This window comes from Euleptes europaea, chromosome 1 (assembly GCF_029931775.1).
Source record: "Euleptes europaea isolate rEulEur1 chromosome 1, rEulEur1.hap1, whole genome shotgun sequence".
Classification (NCBI taxonomy): domain Eukaryota; kingdom Metazoa; phylum Chordata; class Lepidosauria; order Squamata; family Sphaerodactylidae; genus Euleptes; species Euleptes europaea.
In genome coordinates this window covers 126,750,305-126,770,286 of record NC_079312.1, presented here as the reverse complement: position 1 = coordinate 126,770,286, position 19,982 = coordinate 126,750,305, and the positions used below count along the sequence as shown (strand labels likewise).

The following is a 19,982-nucleotide window of genomic DNA, read 5'->3' as shown; positions in this document are numbered from 1 at the left end:
CACAAAGGACCTCACAGCAACTTTCTCTTTTGCCTGCTGGGATTAAACAAGGAGGAGGAGGAGGAGGAGGAGGATATAAACAGGTAGGGTTTCCAGCTCCTGGTTGAGAAATGCCTGGCTATTTTGGGGGTGGAGCCTGAGGAGGGTGGGGTTTGAGGAGGGGAGGGACTTCAGTAGCCATAGAATCCACCTTTCTGAGCGGCCATTTTCTCCAGGCAAACTGATCTCTATCGCCTGGAGATTAGTTGTAATAGCGGGAGATCTCCAGCCACCACCGGGAGGTTGGCAGTCCTATAAACAAGCCTTCAGAAACCAGAGAGATACAGATTTGAAAAGCGTAACATTTCAGGCAAATTAGATTCAAATATGAAAATGTTTCCTTACATCAGCCAAGTCCCAGTCACAGATGGTATCTACAATAATGGGCTGGGAGGGGTAGATCCTGCGTAGTTTCAAAGGACCGATCTCCTTACTTCTCCTTTTCAGTTCAGCAATGCTCTTCTCAGCTTGTTTCACAGTCTTCTCATCGTTCTAGAAAGGTCAACCGGAGAATTAATTGGTACATAATAGCTTGTGTGTGTTAAGTGCCGTCAAGTCGCTTCCGACTCATGGCGACCCTATGAATGAAAGTCCTCCAAAATGTCCTATCTTTGACAGCCTTGCTCAGATCTTGCAAATTGAAGGCTGTGGCTTCCTTTATTGAGTCAGTCCTTCTCTTGTTGGGTCTTCCTCTTAGCTTAGAGTAGGCTATAAAGCTAGTAGCCCAGCTACAAATATTGTGACCTGCCAGTTGCTTGACAACCCTTTTCTTTTGCAGTTCCAGGCAGGCAGGTAAAACAGGGCAGGGGTAATCAAATCCCTAGTTGGCTGCCATACATGGCTGATACACATGAAGCCAGCTGGGTGACCTTGGGCTAGTCACAGTTCTCTTAGAACTCTCTCAGCCTCACCTACCTCAAAGGGTGTCTGTTGTGGGGAGAGGAAGGGAAGGAGATTGTAAGCCGGTTTGATTCTCCTTAAAAGGTAGAGAAAATCAGCATATAAAAACCAACTCTTCTTCTTCTGATAGGCTGTATTTGGCTTGGTGGCTCACAGACTTGGCCTAGACACAGGATACCCCTAACTTTGGGGATGAGTTATACTTATTCTTATCTGGAAAGCAACGTCTTCTGGGAGAGAAGCCAGACACAGAAGCCAACCCCTGCCCGCCCCCGTTATTCATCTTCCCTCTCCTCACCCTTTTCCTGTTGTTGTTGTTGTTCCAATGACTTCATCCAATGTAATGGTATGAATCAAGACCATATGTCCAACATATAACTAACTCCCTGGCTCTGTATGTTTCTGAATTTAAATGAAGCCATACACAAAAATACTTGGCTTTGGTTGTCATAATAATCCAGGAAAGACAAGCTTGCCAGATGAAGCCAGACAATAAACCAATGAAGAAGAGTCTACTCAAGTCCCTCAGTTCTGTCCTATAGTTCTCACCTCCAGCTGACGGACTAAGTCAGACACCACTCCTGGGCTATCTTTATTGAACTTGCTATACTTCGTATCGAGATCATCATTCAGCTTTTTAAGTGACTGACTCACAGCATCAGCATCATCATAGAACTAAAATCAAAACAGAAGACCAAAGGAAAAAGAGAGAGAAGTTAAGATGGCTGATCCGGACGATACCTTCTATTCTGTTGTACCAAATCACTTAACAATAGCTCGATTGAACATTTGTTCACAATGGTGCTTTTTTCAAGGACTGAAAGTACAATTGCACCCCATTAAGTTCCTGCAAGTTTCAGGGCACCATGATGGTCCCCATCCAATTTTGTCTGAGTGGCCCGGGGCCTCCATGAGCAGCTCAGAACAGAAGATTCTAAGAGAAATGCTAGCATGGGACTGTTCTGTGACTCATGCTCACTATGTGTGTAGATATGTGCATACATAGGTGGGTGTGGGACTTACTTATGTTTTTGAGTTTGTCCTAAAGCATGACAAGGTTATGCCTTAATGCCATCCTCACAGCTCAGTGACTGTGAATATATACTTTGACTCTAGGGCCTGTTTCCCTCACAGTCATGCGCCGACTGCTTCGGGGCTTCCTTTTGATTATGCATGCCTTTCCTGTCTATCAGAGGCCGCTTCGCTCTCCCCGCATGTTTCCGGGCATTTTGCCCGTGTTTTCTGGATGCTGTTTTAGCCAGGCATGCATAATCAAAAGGAAGCCCCGAAGCAGTTGGTGGGGGTGACCATGGGGAAACAGCCCTGTATAAATGGCCTAAAAACACTTTTTATGGATAAGGAGAGATACATGAGGCACTGGGGTTCAAGACATATGATGAGGCAGAAGGGTATGGGTCAAAGCAAAGCACAAACAATACTCTCCCATTGTTAAACTTCATGCAACCTTGTTGGGCTCTTTAAGAGTTTAGTGAAAAGTTCCTGTATATTTTAAATCATTTCTACACCAAAGCTCAATGGCTAAAATCTGATGTTAACAGGGAAAATTTGAGCTCCTCTGGATTCCATTGTGTCATTAATTGGAATCCTCCTTCCTCCCCCAATACAATTTACCTTCCTATAGTTCTCTATGTTCTTCAAATGGTTCTCCTGGCAGATACACAAGGTGAGAAAATTCTGCCACTCACTCTTCAGGGCTTCCTGGTGAGCCTGCATAAAAAAGATCACATTCTTATTTTAATCCCTGTCCAGCTGAGTTCCTTCAGTTGCCATTTGGATCAGGGCTAACAGTGGTAGATAGTGGTAGCATGGGAAAGGAAAGAGTTCAAAGCCAAACTGGACCCCCTCCTTTTCAGCTGCTTTGCAGCAATAAAAGCATGTTGTATATCCCTGAGAAACCAAGTCTGAAATCAGTTAAAGCTACCAACGATTGCACTATTAGCAGAACTTTATTTTAATTTTAGAAATACAAGTGGGGGCCCATGAAACTTGTGGGGGGGGGATCCCATCTCCCCCTTCCATCACCATCCTCGCTGATTCACCTTGGAGCTTCACCGCTGCAGCCAGGCCCAGGCTGGCTTCTGGGCTCTGCCACAGCAACCAGGCCTAGCAGCGGTTCCTGGGCTCCATCACCACCACAGCAGGCCCCCTCAACGGTAGAGTTTAATTGGGGGGGGGTGATTTAAACCACCCAACAATTGTAAAATTTTTTAGATGTTTTTCTGCAGACCCAGAGGGTCCTCCAAGTCTGCAGAAAAAATCTGTTTGGTTTTAGGTATCTACCTTGGGGGCCAAACTTGGGAATTGGGTATATAGATCTTAATCTGACACATGAGGATAAGGAAGCCAGACAAATATGAGTACAATTGCTTTAAAAAACCCCACATCCCACTTGCCCATTCATCTTGCTTCCATCACTATGGATGCACGAAGCAGGGACCCAGAAGAAGTTCTCAGGTTATATGTGGAGGTGGCCCTTTCTCTACCTTTCTGAGATCTGGGGACAGATGGAGGTAAAAATGCTGCACATACCTGGATTGGACGGACTGCTGGATGCCTCAGTTCAATCATCCTCTCCCCGTCATCCTGCAGTGTATTTACATATTCTTCCTGGTTAAGGAGTTCATTAGTCTTGAACTCCTGCAATGGAGAAGAAAGAATCTCTATAACAGAGGCTCCAAATGCTGAGAGAGAACAATCTTGAAAGCACCTCTTTGACAGAGATGGGAGTGAGAAAGCACTAGCTCAAGTTGCTATGAAGGCTGCCAAATATATTGGCCATAGGTTTGGTAACAGGTTGCCTTTTCTGAAGTCACCGCTGCTTGAGGTGTTTACAGGAGATGACAACCACAGAAAAAGTGAGAAGGGCGACCAATAAAACGAAAGTTAATGCAACTGACCATGATCTCCCCACTTCAGTTTGCCTGCTGCCCCATTTCTTCTGTGAGGGTATCTGTGTTTATAAAAATTGAGAGTACTAGGTGGTATACAGTATATGGTCAGTCGGAACAGTCCTGAACAGTGATGTTCTCCAGGGTCCACACTCGTTTTAAATACGACTGAGACTGAGCCATAATAACTAGGAATATCACCTATTTCAGACAGCCATGAGTAGCCAAGGCCAAGGCTCAGGACATGAGTAGCCAAGGCCAAGGCTCGTCTTGGGGGTCTTCTGAATGTATATATATCCTTCAGCTCTCTTTACAAGTGTACTCAGATCAGAATGGAGTTTGCATGGCTGAGGTCGAAGTCAACAGCAGCAACAAGAAGCCCAACTACTATCTGTAGTAGCTAGCTCTCAAATATCCCCTGCAGATCTGTGAGTTACAGACTGGAGGCTTGAGACTTTGATCCACAAGTCTTCTTAGAATATGGAAGGCCTCTAAGTTGCTTATCACAAACCAATTCCATTCATACCCACCAGACTTTATGGTACGACTTACCTCATATTCATGCCGCACTGTTTGGGGATCAATCAGTTGATCGCTCCAGTCCTGCCTCAAGATCTTGTTTTGCTGCTCTGTGAGATAAGCCAGCTCCTTAGTGCAACCTTGTAGGTGGTTGTAGAGGCTTCCCAGGCTTTGGCCTCGCCAGATAGAGGCTTTCTGTCAGGTTGGAGAGAAAACTTCAGTGCCCTAGTCACAACATGTATGCATCATTTCTATAGCTCTTTTCAGGGTAATCAGTGCTATATAATTTCCCTCCATCTAATTCTGTTCTAAGAGACCCATTTGTGAGGGGGTATTACCAAAACACAACCACATGGAAACTTAAGCTATCTCTTCGGTTGAATTTTATCAATACGCAAGCTACTAATTATTCGCAGTACTGTGAGGTGTGTGGATGCTCCCTTTGGCAGCCATCATTTACATGTCTCAAGCTTCTGACTGTAAAGGAAAACCAAAAGGTAATTTTTTTCCAGGACCAATGTGAAAATCTAGTTTTCCCAGCCAGTAATTACTTGGGGCAAAACTAGACACAGTTTTAGAGATGAATTCAGCCATTTAAAAATGGCATGTGGCTGCAGCCCAGCAAGACCAGACAATCTTATCTCCCCCCACCCCCACCCCCACCCCGTGCCCTTTCAAGTGCCAAAACGGCCATAGTGGGTGGGGCTGTTTCAGCACTTGAAAATGTGCACAGGGCGGGGGAATAAGATCACCTGGACCTGTTGCACTGTTTCATGGCATTTCTAAATGGCAGAATTCATCTCTAAAATGGTGTCAGTGTCCAAGGGTTGGACCCACAGATGCCGTAACATCTAGTTTGGCTCTCAGTGCTGTAGTTTAAAACTTTATTTAAAAGTGATCTAATCAAATGTATGAAAATACTATATAGGAATATTAAAGGAACATAAATCACACTGGGATATATAAACGCTAATAAAAATAAATGAGAATACATGATGTTTCTATTCTACCTAAATTAAATCAAATGAATCAAAGTTCTAAGTCTCTTACAAAAGCATATCTTACAAAAGATCTGAGAAGTTCATACATTACAAGGTACTGAGAGCTTATAGTGTATGTGTGTGTGTGTGAAAAGACATATTTCTGCTCAATTGTCTATTTCATGATATTCCTCTGAACATACAAGTGATACTTTTAGGTGAAACTGTGAAAACTAATTGCTGACTGCCAAAAGCAGTTTCAGTGTTCCATTTTCTGGAATTTACGCTGGCAGATACATGCTATTCATGAGAAAGTTATCGTAGCTTGTTAATGACTGCTGAAGAAACTTCTCAAGGACGCAAACTTCACATTACAACAATGGGAATGAAAAATGCCTCTTTGGAGTTGTTACAGGAAGTCATAAGCAGATTCAATGAGTCATAACCGATTTGGGCTAATTCATGCATGTCCTATAAAAATACACACACTCTACATACCAGACATAATTTTCATTACAATCCATGACTGCAGTTTAGGTAGTTTAAGATTAAAGACACCACTGAATTTTTATCACTTTGAGGAGGACTGAGACTAAGTGCATATGGTTATTACAGCCCATTCCTGAAAATGCGGTGTGTGGAGTTGGTGGGGAAGAAGCGCGGCGGCACCTCTTCCTAAGCCAAATCGCACACGCCACAAAACAAAAAAAGCTTGTTTTGTAGCTTTTTTTTGTTTTACCGACGTCTTTCGCCACATAGGGAACAGCGAGGCTGCACCTGCTAAAAAGCAGGCACAGCACCACCATTCGTGGCGCCGGTGGCGAGGGCCGAAACGGGATAGGGAGCCGCCTACCCGGCGGCTCCTCCCCCTAGAACGCCCCCCTGCACTGGTGCGGCCTCTCTACGCCATGGCCTGCGCCACGGAGAGGCCGCTGGCAGGACTGGCCTCACCGCCAGCGTAAGTGCGTTTAAACACGCGATTGCACGCACTTACGCTGGCGGCAAGGTCACGCCTCCTAAGACGTTTCGGCCCAATTTTCAGGAATGGGCAGTTAGACTTCTACTGCAGTACACTATCCTCTGCGACATACAGGATCACGGCTAAAGGGCCCCCACAAAGAACAGCTGGTTACTTTGGTATTGGGAAATGGCTGAAAAAGATTGCATTTGCATCCAACAAGCCATCTGGCCTGGTAAGTGGGGTGAACGGCAGCTGCCAGACTCAGAAACTCCAGAACTAGAGAGCCAGTGTGGTGAGAAGCAGTTAGAACGCTGGACTTCGACCAGGAAGACCGGAGTTTAAATTACCACACAGCATTAAAAACTCATTGGCCATTTATGCTTTGAAGAGTTTGCCATTCTGCTGACGCATGGTTTTCTGATCCGAATCGTAAAAGCCCTATGCATGGGGGCTTATTGCACCAAAGAAACCCCAGGAGTTGCAGGAGTAAATTACATCAGTGTAGTCTTTCCTTCCTGTATTGGCTGCCAAGGGGCACCAATGACCGGCAGGTTGCGAGCGGCAGTGGCTGTCAGCCAGCGCCCCTTGTTGGCTCCTGGACAACAGAGAGGACGCTTATGAGGCAGGGGGAACAGTTAGCGGCGGCCATGGGGTAGGAAGTCTCCTACAGCAAGCTGCAGCATTTTTTTAATGGTGCTGTTTTAACGATATAACGTTTAATTTATTAATATTTTAGTGTTTTATCACTAAAATATTAATAAATTAAGCATTATATCGTTTAAAAAGCACCATAAAACAAACAAAAAAATGCTGCGGCTTGCCACTGGTGAATTCCTGCCCCACAGCCGCCACTGCTGCCTTATCAGCCCAGCAGCCTGCCCATACGTCAACATTCCCCCACTAGCCCAGCAATGGGATTCTTTCATTTGATCACCTCCGTTCCTGGAGATGTTAATATGCTGCTGAAACTGACCAGACAGGCCGCCTATTGGGGGGCGGGGGAGCCAGCTCTGTTCCTGAGATCTTTACACTCCTGACCAAAATGGCTTTTCTGGGAGGGCTTGGATGAGGGCAGGGGAACAGAGAATGGGCAGGGGAAAAGAAAACCCGAAGTTGAGACTATTCATGCAAATTGCCTCAATTAGCTTCGCTTTGGGATCGAGGCAAAATTTAAATTAGTGGTAAAAGAAGTCCTGAAACCGCGGGACAAGAGTGGGGTGGCCATGGGGCCCCCGAAGGATGTAAAATCATGAATATCTCAAAAGAAGACCAGGGCAGCTCCACGGGGATCGCACGGCTAATAATCAAGCATAAATGGCTATTGAGTGATTTTGGGCCAGTCTCTCAGCCTAACCTAATTTCTAGGGCTGTTGTGGGGATAAAACAGAGGAGGAGGGGAGAACTACATATCCAGTTGGAGCTCTTTGCCAGAAGGGCAAGATAAATGTGGGATAGACAAAACCATTGTGCATGAGGGCTGACATCTTGATGCGAAACCCAAGGCAATTGATGCAGAATACTGGGGGGGGGGAGTTGTTTCCTCATTCATCCAAACAGTCCATAAGGAATCCTCCCATCCGAAACCCTGACTAAGCCCACCTTACTATTCCAACCATACCTACCCTACACTTGATGAGTATTGCCAATCAATCAGTGAATCAAGAAAAATAAAGAGGAAGGTAAATTACACTGAAAAAAAGATGCTTACTAGCAAGTCCTTGTGCTGGCTCTTCAAATCCACTGCTTCCTATTTGGTTTTAGAGAAAAGAGAGAGAGGGCATCAAATAATTGACCAGAATTTTTACCTACGTTGCTGAATGTGCTTGGCAACAGACCTTGTGTTACTGCAGACATTATTCAGAGATTGGTTTGTATATAAGGTTGTCAGCCTACAGGTGGTGGCTGGAGATCTCCCGCTATTACAACTGATTGCCAAGCAACAAAGATCAGTTTACCTGGAGAATATGGCAGTTTGGAAGGTGGACTCTATGGCATTATACCCAATGAAGTCCCTCCCCTCCCAAATCCCGCCCTCCTCAGGCCCCGCCCCAAAATCTCCAGGTATTTTCCATCCCGGAGTTGGCAACCCTATTTGCATATAGCGGGATTGTGAAGGGTTTCTTCTGATCTGTTCAGTGATTTTTCCTTGAGCTAGTTTTGATCTGCATTGACCTGATGCTCATTAGTTCATTCACAGTGTCATCCTATGCAGAGTTACTCCAGTTTAAACCCACTGAAATCAGTGGGCTAAGGACTGCATATAGGCCTGCACAGATAGACTTTTGGCACTGTATTTATTTATTTGCAACATTCGTAAGTTCACCTTTCCCCCAAATAACTAGTATTCTTTGCAGATTAATTAAGGGCTCACCATGGGAATTTCAAATTCAGAGACATGACAATGGGCAGTGAAAGCTTAAGTTCCAATATTAATGAAACAGCATATCTACATTTGTTTCCTTGACATGATTCAGATGTAAAGCATGGTTTAGAACTATTTGAAGGAGACTAGAATGAGCTTTTGATTCATTCACATGATCCCGCCTCCTTCACGTACCATAAGCTGATAACTTTCTCATTTTCACCAAACTGCCATTACCGGTACATCTGAACTTGAAAATTATGTGTGTGTTTTTATTTTCCCTGAAAACAGGGAATTGCAAGCCAAGAACACACCATGGTTTGTAATCCTAGTTTGCAAACCAAGCAAAAGCCACAGATTGCTGGTTCAGATTTTATGGCCAACTATGCTTTGTTGAAAGAGAGGAAGTAGTTCATCAGCTTGCTGCTTGCAAGGAAAGGAGGGATGGGGAGAAGAGATGATTCAGCTCCATTCAGAGTTTTTACACAGTGCCAGACCATGATTTAGCATTACCACCTTTGGTTTAGAACCAAAACCACCTTTCAGAGTTCCACAACATGGTGCCTGTGGGCATCATGATCCCTACGGACACCTTTCCTGGCCATCGCCAAGCATTTTTTAGAAAGTGGGTGGGGCTTCTGATTGGCCACTGGAGAGCTGATCGTCTGTGCAGATTTTTTAAAAGTTGCTTCAGCAGCAGCGACCACCACACCACAAGGATCTTCACTGAATAACTGAAGATAAGCTGTGTGTTTTACCACAAAATATTTTTAAACAAAAGGCACTCGGTTAAACAGAGCTTCCCCTTGAAATGTTGAAGAGTTACTATTAGAGGTATGTATGACCTCGCTCCCTGAAGCCGCCATTTGTGGCAACCATTTTGTGGTTGGCTTTGCTGCTTGCAGCAACCATTTTGTGCTTGGGCCTGTGTCAGAATCCCAAAGGTGCCCACAGGCTCAAAAAAGTTGGGAACAAGTTTATATCTGAGAAATGCTGGAGATATAAAGAATATAGGGGGACGTTCATTCATTCGTGGTGGTCCTGTAAATTAGTTAAAAAATTTTGGAAACCGGTTATTCAGGAAACTAACTGCTAAGTCCGCGTGGGAAGGATTCACGAGGTCAGACACGGAGTTCAAACAACAACCGCGTTTATTGATTACAGGAACAGAACTGGTTAACACAATGAGCAACCCCTGTTTATATGCCCCCTTGGCCGCCTGTGGCCACTCCCCCCTTAATCCGTGATAGGGGGACATAACCTCCTGGTGACCAATGGTACATATTGGCTTAGAGCCAATGGGGTCTGTTTGCTTGACGAATAGGGTGAGCAGGGTTTAGGATCCTTCGTGCAGAACTCAAGCTCCTAAGTCTCCCTTGCTTACTCCCCAACTATATACATACACAACACTAACAATTTGATTCAAGGAACTATAAAATAGGTTTAATAGGTATCTTTTCTAAAGATATAAAAAATGCAGACAGAGTCATCTGTCATGACAGCTTTGCTGCAGCGAGAGTAATAATTGCTAAATCTTGGAAAGGAGAAATTAGGCTAAAATTAAAAGACTGGAGAGAAAAACTATGGCATTATATACAGATGGCCAAATTAACCAGTAGCCTACAGGGCAAAGATATTGAAGAGTTTAAAAATGACTGGCCTTTGTATATTGGAAGAATACAGCAAAGATGGATTTAACCGAGACCATGAAGCAGCTGTAAAAATGGTGGGTTTTTTTGTTATTTATAATAATATAATTGTTAGAAAATATATGATAACCTGAGTGATACTTTTTCTGAAAGTCACACGGGGTAGAGGGTGGGCAATAAATAAGGGGGAGGGAAGTGGGGTGCTTTACTGTTGTAATATATTAAGAAAATGTCCTTAAAAAAAAAAAAGTTGGGAACCTCTGGAACTGTTGGATTTCTTTCTATATAAAGGCAGGAGGAATGTAACCACTAGCTGAGTAAAGCAGATTTTGGTCATTAATTAGTCAACACTACTAATTTCACTTTACTAAGGTAATTATGGTTCAGTCTGGACCTATGGGCTGTTATTATCTCTACAGTTCAGTTATTAGTGCAATTGAGGTTCCAGGACTAATGAAGAGCACCCATCATTAAGTAAAAGGACAGTGGCTGAACAAGGGCTTATCTTCAAGAGCTCACTGGGACTAGCTTCAGGGATAGGGTTGCTAAGTTTCCCCTCACCACCAGTGGGAGCTTCATTGTGGTGGGCCTGGGAGAGTGATCGGTGCAATAACGTCACTTCTGGGTTTACCCTGGAAGTGACAGGAAGGCTCTAGCTTTCCTCCAAAAACTCTTTGGAAACCATTCAGCTGGCCTGCTTCTGTCTGCTGGCCAGTTGAGAACCAATGGCCATCCCCCTTAATTGGTGGGCAATTGCCCCCCACCATTACCTGGTATCTGGCAACCCTATTCAGGGACAAAACAAAGTAAGTAATTTCTTGCCCAGGAAAGGTAGGAACCTGCAATGTTAGCTTAAATACCCAGCTCTAGACTAAACTGGGGCCTTTGTTGTAGCTTAATTATTTTGAAATTCCTTGATGAGAGGGGTTTTCTGCAACTAGCACGCCGGTACTGAACTCCGATTGAGCTGGAGCAGCCAGATTCTGTTCAGCATCAGAGAATTCTCTGCACATTCTGTGGAGATGCTCATCCAGAGACCCCACAGCACTGAAGAGAATGGGATAGTTATAACCCATATGGAGCTCAGGGTGTATATGGGGACCCCATCGATCTTTGGGGCCATAAGACTGATTTAGCACAGCAAAATTGTAAAAGTCAACCTGTATTGAGTCCAACATCGGAAAAATAGCTCTGTTAGTCATACCCCATAGTTTAGCTACACAGGGCTGTGATAATTGTCACAGGATGTAGAATGGAAAGGCAGACATCTCACCGGCCCATGGAGGTTCTTGATCTGGAGGCTGTATGCTTCTATCTCCTTCTGTAGGATGTTGTGTTCTGCTATTTGCTTCTCCAGCTCTGGCACGGTAGGGCCGTATTCCCCTGCATTGACTTGTTTCTGGAACAAAACCAATGGCAAGCGTCAGGCATTTTCAGAATGACTCAGTTGTAGGCAGAGTGCTAAATCCTCTGAACTCTAGCTCTATAAGTGGCACATATCTACTGCTCATGCTGGCTTAGGGTTGCCAAGTCCCTCTTCGCCACCAGTGAGAGGGTTTTGGGGCAGGGATTGAGGAGGGCAGGGTTTGGGCTAATTAGATGGCAAACCATATTGGGTTAGATGGTGGGCATTTTCTCTAGATGATCTGATCTCTATTGGCTGGAGATGAGTAGTAATAGGAGATCTTCAGCTAGTACCTGGAGGTTGGCAACCCTAGAGGAGAAGTAGGACACTCTAGTGTTCTTGGCTGCAAGCATATCACTCCTCCTTTCCCCCAGGTATAAGACAAAAGGAATGTTTGTTAGACTTTGCTCTTTAGTAGTTCTGCAGGTTCTCTTCTGTATTAGGCATCTGAGAAGTTCAGTGGTACAGTTAAAATAAACCCCTTTAACCCAGGGGTGTCAAACTCAATTGTTATGAGGGCTGGATGTAGGGTTGCCAGGTGACTGGTGGTGGCGGGTAAAATCCCACCAATCCACCGGGTTGCCCACTGGCCAGCTGAGGGCTGGCAGGCACAGGGGCGTACACGTTCCGCACGCGTCACTTCTGGATTTACCTGGAAGAAACGCGGACGCTCTGGCAACCTCGGCTGAAACTCTATGGAAACCATAGAGTTTCGGCCAGGATCGCTAGAGCTTCCACGTCGCTTCCGGGTAGACCGGCCAGGTGCGCCAGGTGTGCGCACGCACGTCCACCACAGCCCTGCAAAGCTCCCAGCGGTGGAACTGCAGGGCCTGGCAAGCCTAGCTGGATGTGACATGGTTGGGCCGGGCCATGCCTCGCCAGCCCAGATTGAGGTGGGGGGGTGGCTGCCTCAGCTGACTTGTGGGTCAGATAAGAGCTCTTAAGAGGCCAGATCAGGCTCTCGGGTCGCATGTTTGACACCCCTGCTTTAACCTGTTTGCACTTTTAAAATCTCTCTCAAGCTTGCCCAGAGATACTGGGCAATTTCACATTGCAAATATGAGCTTGTCTTTCATAGTTCCCTCATGTGGTGATAAAAGTCTGATTGGCAGCATTGCCATCCAGTTGCATAGTGTGTAAACCTATAAATGTATACAGATAACCTGGTTGTGAACTCACCAGGATTTTTTCTGCTATGGTACTGTGTCTGTGGCACACTTTCCCAAGCAATGCCTGGTGTTCACTTACATCTTTCACACACCAGATTAAAAGTATCTTATTCCCCAAGGCTTGTAGTGTGCTGTAATTTTGGTTGGCTTGTAATTACGCTGAGCTACTGGTTTCTGGGTTTCGTTTTAATGTATATTAAAGTTTGTAGGCCTCTTTAGACATTTATTTTAAATGGAAATGTGGGAAACAAACCATTTAAACCGACAAACGAAAAGGGCCATTTCAGCATGTGCGAATATGAAAATCCACATAAGTGCTTTTTCCCATGGTGAAGCAGACCTTTATAAACTCAGATAACAGATGATATTGTCCACAGGCAAATCTGCGACATAGATCATATCAGTTCATATGATGACACATTTGAAGAGTTGCATAAGTTAGCTTTCTGTATGCAAATATCACTGGCCCCAATCCAGAGTTCCACACAGTTCCGCACTCTGGCTTCCTCCTTCCAAAAGCTGCCTCTTTCACAGCCCAAAAGCCATTCTCAAATCTTGGGGGATCTCAGGAGACAATGGTACTGGATCATGGAAGTTGCAGACAGGATCAAAGTCCCAATGCATGCAGACGCATATAGCCTCACTCAGAAGGGCTCTTTGAATCATGGGGTCTAACCATGAGATGGGTGATGTGAGTTGGGGGGGGGCAAACAGAGCCTCCTACAGCCATTTCTACTGGCAAAAACAGCACAGGACGGAAGGCTGAAGCCCCTCCTCCTTCTGCTACAGAGTGGAATTGGGTCCCACAGTGCATTTGCAGGTGTGTCCCTCATTGCATGCGTGACTGCAAGACGGGCAGGGGAAAACCTGACCTGATTCACATCACCTGTCTCATGAAATTAGGCCTTTGTTCTCCTTGCTGGCTCTAGCATTTGACTTGCAAATACAGACACTCAAATCAGGAGCAACATGTCCGGTTAGTTTCTGCTTACCTGTTTTTGTTCTAGAATTTTTGCCCAGTCCACTTTGGATCCAGCTTCAGGAACAGTAAACTTTTCATAGAGATCTCGGTATTCCGCACATTGGTATGTCACTCGGCCATGGAGTTGCTTGATGCTTTGTAAGAAAGGAAAAAAAACTTTTTCTAAAGGGGGACTGGACCAAGACCTCTGAGGATGCCGAAGTGTTTGAAGAAGGACTGGAGCTTGCCACCTGTTTTTGTCAGCTACCTAAATGTGCACCCAGGCACTTACTTAACGATATCTCGTTTTAGACAAGATTTGATTCAGCAGGTGGGCTACAACTGCGATTGGTCCACTACTCACTCTTTCTCTATTTCCAAGGCCTGGGGATGCTTTAGTCGCTTGACTCGGTCCACATCTAGGAAAAGGTCTTTCAATAGTATCTCTGCCTCTTTCAGCTTCTTGCCATTCTCCTGGTGGAATTCAAAAGTCTGGTTTTGCCGGTGGTTACTGATATCCTGCAATGAGAAAAGTCGCGATCTGAGAACCATTCCCATCAGATAACGCAGGGAGAACATACAAATAAAGAAGGCCGTTACTATACTTTAATACTTTTTGTGAGGTTCTCAGTGCCTGCATTTTCACAAGTCCAAGCAGAGTGTTCACAGAATTCACCACCAGCAAATACATTGATGGCTATTAGCTTGTGTGTGGGTGTAAAGTACAGCCAAGTCGCAGCTGACTCATGGCGACCCCTTATGGGGTTTTCAAGGCAAGAGACTAACAGAGGTGGTTTGCCAGTGCCTTCCTCTGCTTCCTGGTATTCCTTGGTGGTCTCCCATCCAAATACTAACCAGGGCTGACCCTGCTTAGTTTCCGAGATCTGACGACATCAGGCTATACTATTCTGCCTTCCTGGATGGTTAAAAAAACCCAACCTTGAATTAAGGGCACAGGACACTAAAGCTCTACAATTGGAATGCCAGCCATGTAATCTGGCCCTGAGAAGTAACCATGGGACCCTCTGATCTGGACCAAAACTGTAGTGTTAAGAAGGGGGGAGGATTAACTCTCCCCTCTATTTCCCCAGATATCCCTCTGGACTGCTTTATACCCTGGAGGGGAAAAAGACAAGTACCCATATTATGCCCATCCTCCCCCCCCCAATCAGGGGTTAAACATGACCATAAAAAATGCAGGGTGTGCGGAAGAAGACTAAACCCCTCTCCCCAGTTTCATGGTGTAGATCCATATTGGCGACTGCATGGTTCTTTTTTATGGCCAAATGTGTAACTCCAGAATCTCGCATAAATTGGCCCTAATTAATGAAGGATGGGTCTATGACACCTAAGTGCAGTGTCCTATTGTCCCTTCCTCATGGTATGGTCCTATTGACTTCCCACATTTACCTGTTTGAGTTTGGTTTGTGTTTCAAGAATGTGCTTTTCCACTTGGTCGGCATTTCTTTGCATGCGAGAGATGAGTACAGCCAGGTCATTGGCGCCTGAGGACCTGGGGCAAGAAAAGAGAAAACAGGCGGAGGAAAATAAAAATTATTTGCTTGAGGCCAGGGCCAGATTAATCATTGTGCTCTTAGACCGCAGCAGGTAAACCAAGCCCAGCTGGATTATTACTCCTCCTACAGCGCGTTCCTGAGCCTGAAGGGCAAAAGCCCTTAGGAAGCCAGGAAAGCGCTGCGCCAGCATTCGGGGGCCCCGTGCTGGCGTCCGGGTAACTTACACCAGCGTTGGTGGCCCCAATGCCGGTGGAAAGGCCCGGACGCTTGTTGCTGGCTGCCGCAGCAGCAGCACCGCCCCGGGACAGTGAAGGGGCCTTCCGCTGGCGTCCCACCGCTGGCATAAAAGCCCGCGCCAGCATCCCAGGAGGCGTCCCGGAAGGTGTCCCAGCACCGGGCTGGGGGAGGAGCCACCTTTAGGCGGACTCCAAAGCCCTTTCGGGCTGGGCACACCCTTTTAATTTTTGTGAGATACGCTAATTTTTAGGTGGCATATCTCCCGTGCAACCCTATGAAGGATTGCATGGGGTTTTTCCCGCAAAGGGGAAGTTTTCGGCCCCAGTGGGGCGGGAACCTCCTTTGAAGGCAGCGCAGCCATTCCTCTCAGGAATGCACTGCTAGTTTTCTTTAAATATTATTGGCTACTCATAGAACATTATGACTTTTCTCCAACTTTCCATTTAACGAGAAAGCAATGAAAGGGGTTTGGATCCACCAGAAACCTCTGCTGATGCAAAGGATTTCCTTAAGTGATGCATGACTTTCTTGCCTCCCTCTTCCTCTGTTGTCTAGAATGCCCTCTGAAATTTAACTATTGCCAAGAATGTCCTCTGATTTTGTGCTTCTCAAATTATGGTCTGAAGACTCTAGGAAGTGTGTGTGTGTGCTGGGGGGAGGCTCAGACAATTTCCTAGGGGGCTGCATGAAACTGGGTCCCCTAGGCCGTCTTTTTTCCTACTGTATAACAAAGGAAATTCTTGTCCAGATGGAAGAATACTATGAGGAGCTATCATTTCATTGACACTGACAAAGCCACGACAGGATTAATTTTTATTCAGAGCTGATCTTGTATTGAAATAAATATTTTATTTGATTTGACACAGGTCTTATCTGCATTAACTCCAAGTGGGGCTCAGAGATCTATCAGAATTACAACTGATCTCCAGACTAGAAAGATCAGTTCCCCTGGAGGAAAGGGCTGCTTTGGAGGGTGGATTCAATGGCATCGTACCCTGCTGAGGTCTCTCATCATCCTCACTGTCCCCAGGTTCCACCCCCAAATCTCTAGAAGAAGAAAAGAAGAGTTGGTTTTTTTATACCCTGCTTTTCTCTACCTTAAGGAGTCTCAAAGCAGCTTACAATCACAAATCCATTCCTCTCCCCACAACAGGCACTTTGTGAGGTAGGTGGGGTTGAGAGAACTGTGATTGGCCCAAGGTCGTCCAGCAGGCTTCATGTGGAAGAGTGGGGAATCAAACCCAGTTCTGCAGATTGGAGTCCATCACTCTTAGCCACTACACTATGCTGGCTCTCACTAGTTACATAGGAATTTCCAGCCTGGAGTTGGCAACCCTAATTGGAATTTGACAAAATATTTCAACAACCCCTTCGGAAATATTCTTTAAGAATCATGATTAAACTTTTTCTAGAGAAAGATTTTAAAAATCATTTGAGCTGCCCTTTAATAACTTTCATAATCAATTCTCAATATGACCATATCTGTGGATATTTAAATCCAGAAACTGAAAGAAGAAGAAGAGGTTTTTTTTATTTGCTGACTTTCTCCACCAATCAAACTAGCTTACAATCACCTCCCCTTCCTCCTCCCCACAATAGACACCCTGTGGGGTAGGTGAGGCTGAGAGAGCTCTAAGAGAGCTGTGACTAGCTCAAGGTCACCCAGCTGGCTTCATGTGGAAGAGTGGGGAAACCAACCTGGTTCATCAGATTAGCCTCCACCGCTCATATGGAGGAGTGGGAAATCAAACTCGGTTGTCCAGATTAGAGTCCACCTCTCCAAACCACTACACCATGCTGGCCATGGACAGTCAAGACCGATCTTTCTACAAACTGAAGAAAGCCCCAAGATTGCAGAAAAATCTGAAATCTTAATTTCAAAAAGTTTAAAAAACCCTCCCAAAATAACAGAAGCACTGCCAGCTGCTTCAATAAACAATTGCCCTCTGTGGCCACTCACTGCTAGGCAACCACAACAGTATTGGCAGCATTCAAGTTTTAGTTTCTGTCACTTAAAGGCAGGGTCAGGGCAGGGCCATTTCCAGCGCTGCTTTGGCCTTTGAGGGTGAACACATTGGGGCCAGGCTTAGCATCATCCACTGGATTACCTGATACCACTGGATTACCTGGTATGATTCATCCAAAACTGGCTACTTGCCATTGTTTAACAGCAGCCACCCCACAAAAGACAGTATTGTGTAGCGGTTAGCGTTTCAGACTAGGAGGAGAGGAAGGTTCTAATCACTACTCTGACAGAGGAGCTCCCTGGGTGACCCGTGGGCCAGTTACATAGTCACAGCATAAGCTACCTCTCAGGGTTGTTGTGATGATTAAATGGAGGAGGAGGAGGAGGATGCAAGCTGCTTTGGGTACCCCCTGGGCCCTGCCTGGAGGCTGGCTCCACACCACTGAGCCAAAGTTTTTCCAGTTGGAGGCTGCCAGGGGAAGGGAAGGAGAGAAATCTGAAGACAAGGGGGCAGAGAAAGATAGGTGGCCTTATGGATGGGAAGAAGAGAAGGAAGCAGGAAAAGGAGAGGGGCTCTGGGGGCTTACATTGAGGGAAAGAAGAAATAGCGAGGAGGGGGGAATTAGATGCCCCTGCAAGTCCTTGCTGGTCCTACGCTTGAATTAAGATAATTTATATCACATTGGTTGTTTATGTAGACATAGTTCTATGTGCAGAAAAACTGCCTGCCTATGGTAGACTTGCAGAGTACTAAGTTCAAAATGTCCTTTCAACAAATCATTTTCTCTGTTTGCATCTACTGTTGACATACTGGGTTAATTCATTTTATGCAAGGAGTTTTGCCAACTTTCTCACAGGGTACCCAGGCCTCAACCTGGGCTCTCTGTGTTAATATGATTCTCTTGAGATGTCATGTCTTTGGTGAAGGAACTTGAATCACAGTATGACTGTGAATGGGACCGGATTAAGACATGCTAAACCCCTAATCCATGTCAAGTTTAAGAGGCCCTAAAGCATTACACAAATGTGATGATTTAGTAATGTTTTTATATCTAGAGTCTGGCTTCTCATAATCTGAGGCCGTAAACTATTGTTTGCTTAACTGTTGTACAAAAATCCAGTTTGGACTGGATGCAAGAAACTTCATCTGTAAACCATGGAATAAAAATACTCCAACAGGTTGTAGATGACTCCACCACTGGGTGAAAAGAGCACTAATCCATTTATCATCTGGAATAGTTTTGTCAGACTGTGCTGTAAGGATGCAATGGTGAAGCTTTGTCAGCCATGATGACCACCGTAGCGTAGTCTGTCCAAGGGTCTCTATGCTATACTTAGGGTTGCCAACCTCCAGGTACTAGCTGGAGAACTCCTGCTATTACAACTGACCTCCAGCCAACAGAGGTCAGTTCACCTGGAGAAAATGGCCGCTTTGGCAATTGGACTCTATGGCATTGAAGTCCCTCCCTTCCCCAAACCCCGTCCTCCTCAGGCTCCACCCCCAAAATATCCTGCCAGTGATGAAAAGGGACCTGGCAACCCTAGCAATACTCCGTCAGATTCAGCAGGAGTACTCTACTATGTTCATTCTAGCCCTCTTCCTTAACATCTCAAGAACCACACCTCCCTTATATAACAGAGGAATTTAGGGAGAAGCCATCTAGGAAACGGACATGAGACTGACAAGACTACCAACTGGATAGTCATCAGCAGCAACAGATAACTCCCTCCAAGATTTCTGCAGGCCAGCTGGATCCATTCACCTCTGTGTTTGGCTGACTGAAGATATTTTGCCACCCCAAGCAAGTCTGGGTGATGCAGGCTGAGGGAGCAATGGGCTTATTCAGCCTTACAAATTTATGTTTAGGGTTGCCAGGTCCCTCTTCACCACCAATGGGAGGTTTTTTAGTGGAGCTTGAGGAGGGCGGGGTTTGGGGAGGGGAGGGACTTCAATGCCATAGGGTCCAACTGCCAAAGCAGACATTTTCTCCAGGTGAACTGATCTGTATTGGCTGGAGATCAGTTGTAATAGCAGGAGATCTCCAGCTAGTACCTGGGGGCTGGCAACCCTACTTACGTTTCCAATGGCCTAGAGCAGGGTGAACCTGCTGGAGCCCGTCTTTCTCTTAGGAGCCACAGGATGGGGAAGCGACGGGTGTCTGTCACCTTCATGAGCAGTGACTCTGATGGCTGAGACTTGAGAAGAAGGCAAATCCAGTGGCATTTTGGTGGCAGGGCAGGTCTGGGAGTAGCCTCTCCTCCTGCCCAGCCCTCCAGAAATTGTGCCATGAGCAAGCCCTGCAAGGCCTGACATCAGTTGTCAACATGGTTTTGCAACTGATGGGGCCCACACACCAAAAGACAACACACTCAAGCAACTGGCAAGAAAGCAGAACAGAAGACAGGGA

The 19,982-nt window shown here is 45.7% G+C and overlaps 1 protein-coding gene across 1 annotated transcript in view; it reads right to left on the bottom strand.

The window, feature by feature from the left end:
• Positions 1–19,982, bottom strand: part of EVPL (envoplakin) — a 53,509-nt gene that overhangs the window by 20,390 nt on the left and 13,137 nt on the right. The window contains exons 2-11 of the mRNA XM_056856891.1: positions 15,265–15,367; positions 14,219–14,373; positions 13,886–14,009; positions 11,593–11,718; positions 8,017–8,055; positions 4,401–4,562; positions 3,490–3,597; positions 2,572–2,667; positions 1,489–1,614; positions 385–531 (exon numbers count right to left, since the gene is read on the bottom strand). Of these exons, the coding sequence (XP_056712869.1) occupies positions 385–531; positions 1,489–1,614; positions 2,572–2,667; positions 3,490–3,597; positions 4,401–4,562; positions 8,017–8,055; positions 11,593–11,718; positions 13,886–14,009; positions 14,219–14,373; positions 15,265–15,367 (1,186 nt within the window). The remainder of the gene's footprint in view (positions 1–384; positions 532–1,488; positions 1,615–2,571; positions 2,668–3,489; positions 3,598–4,400; positions 4,563–8,016; positions 8,056–11,592; positions 11,719–13,885; positions 14,010–14,218; positions 14,374–15,264; positions 15,368–19,982) is intronic.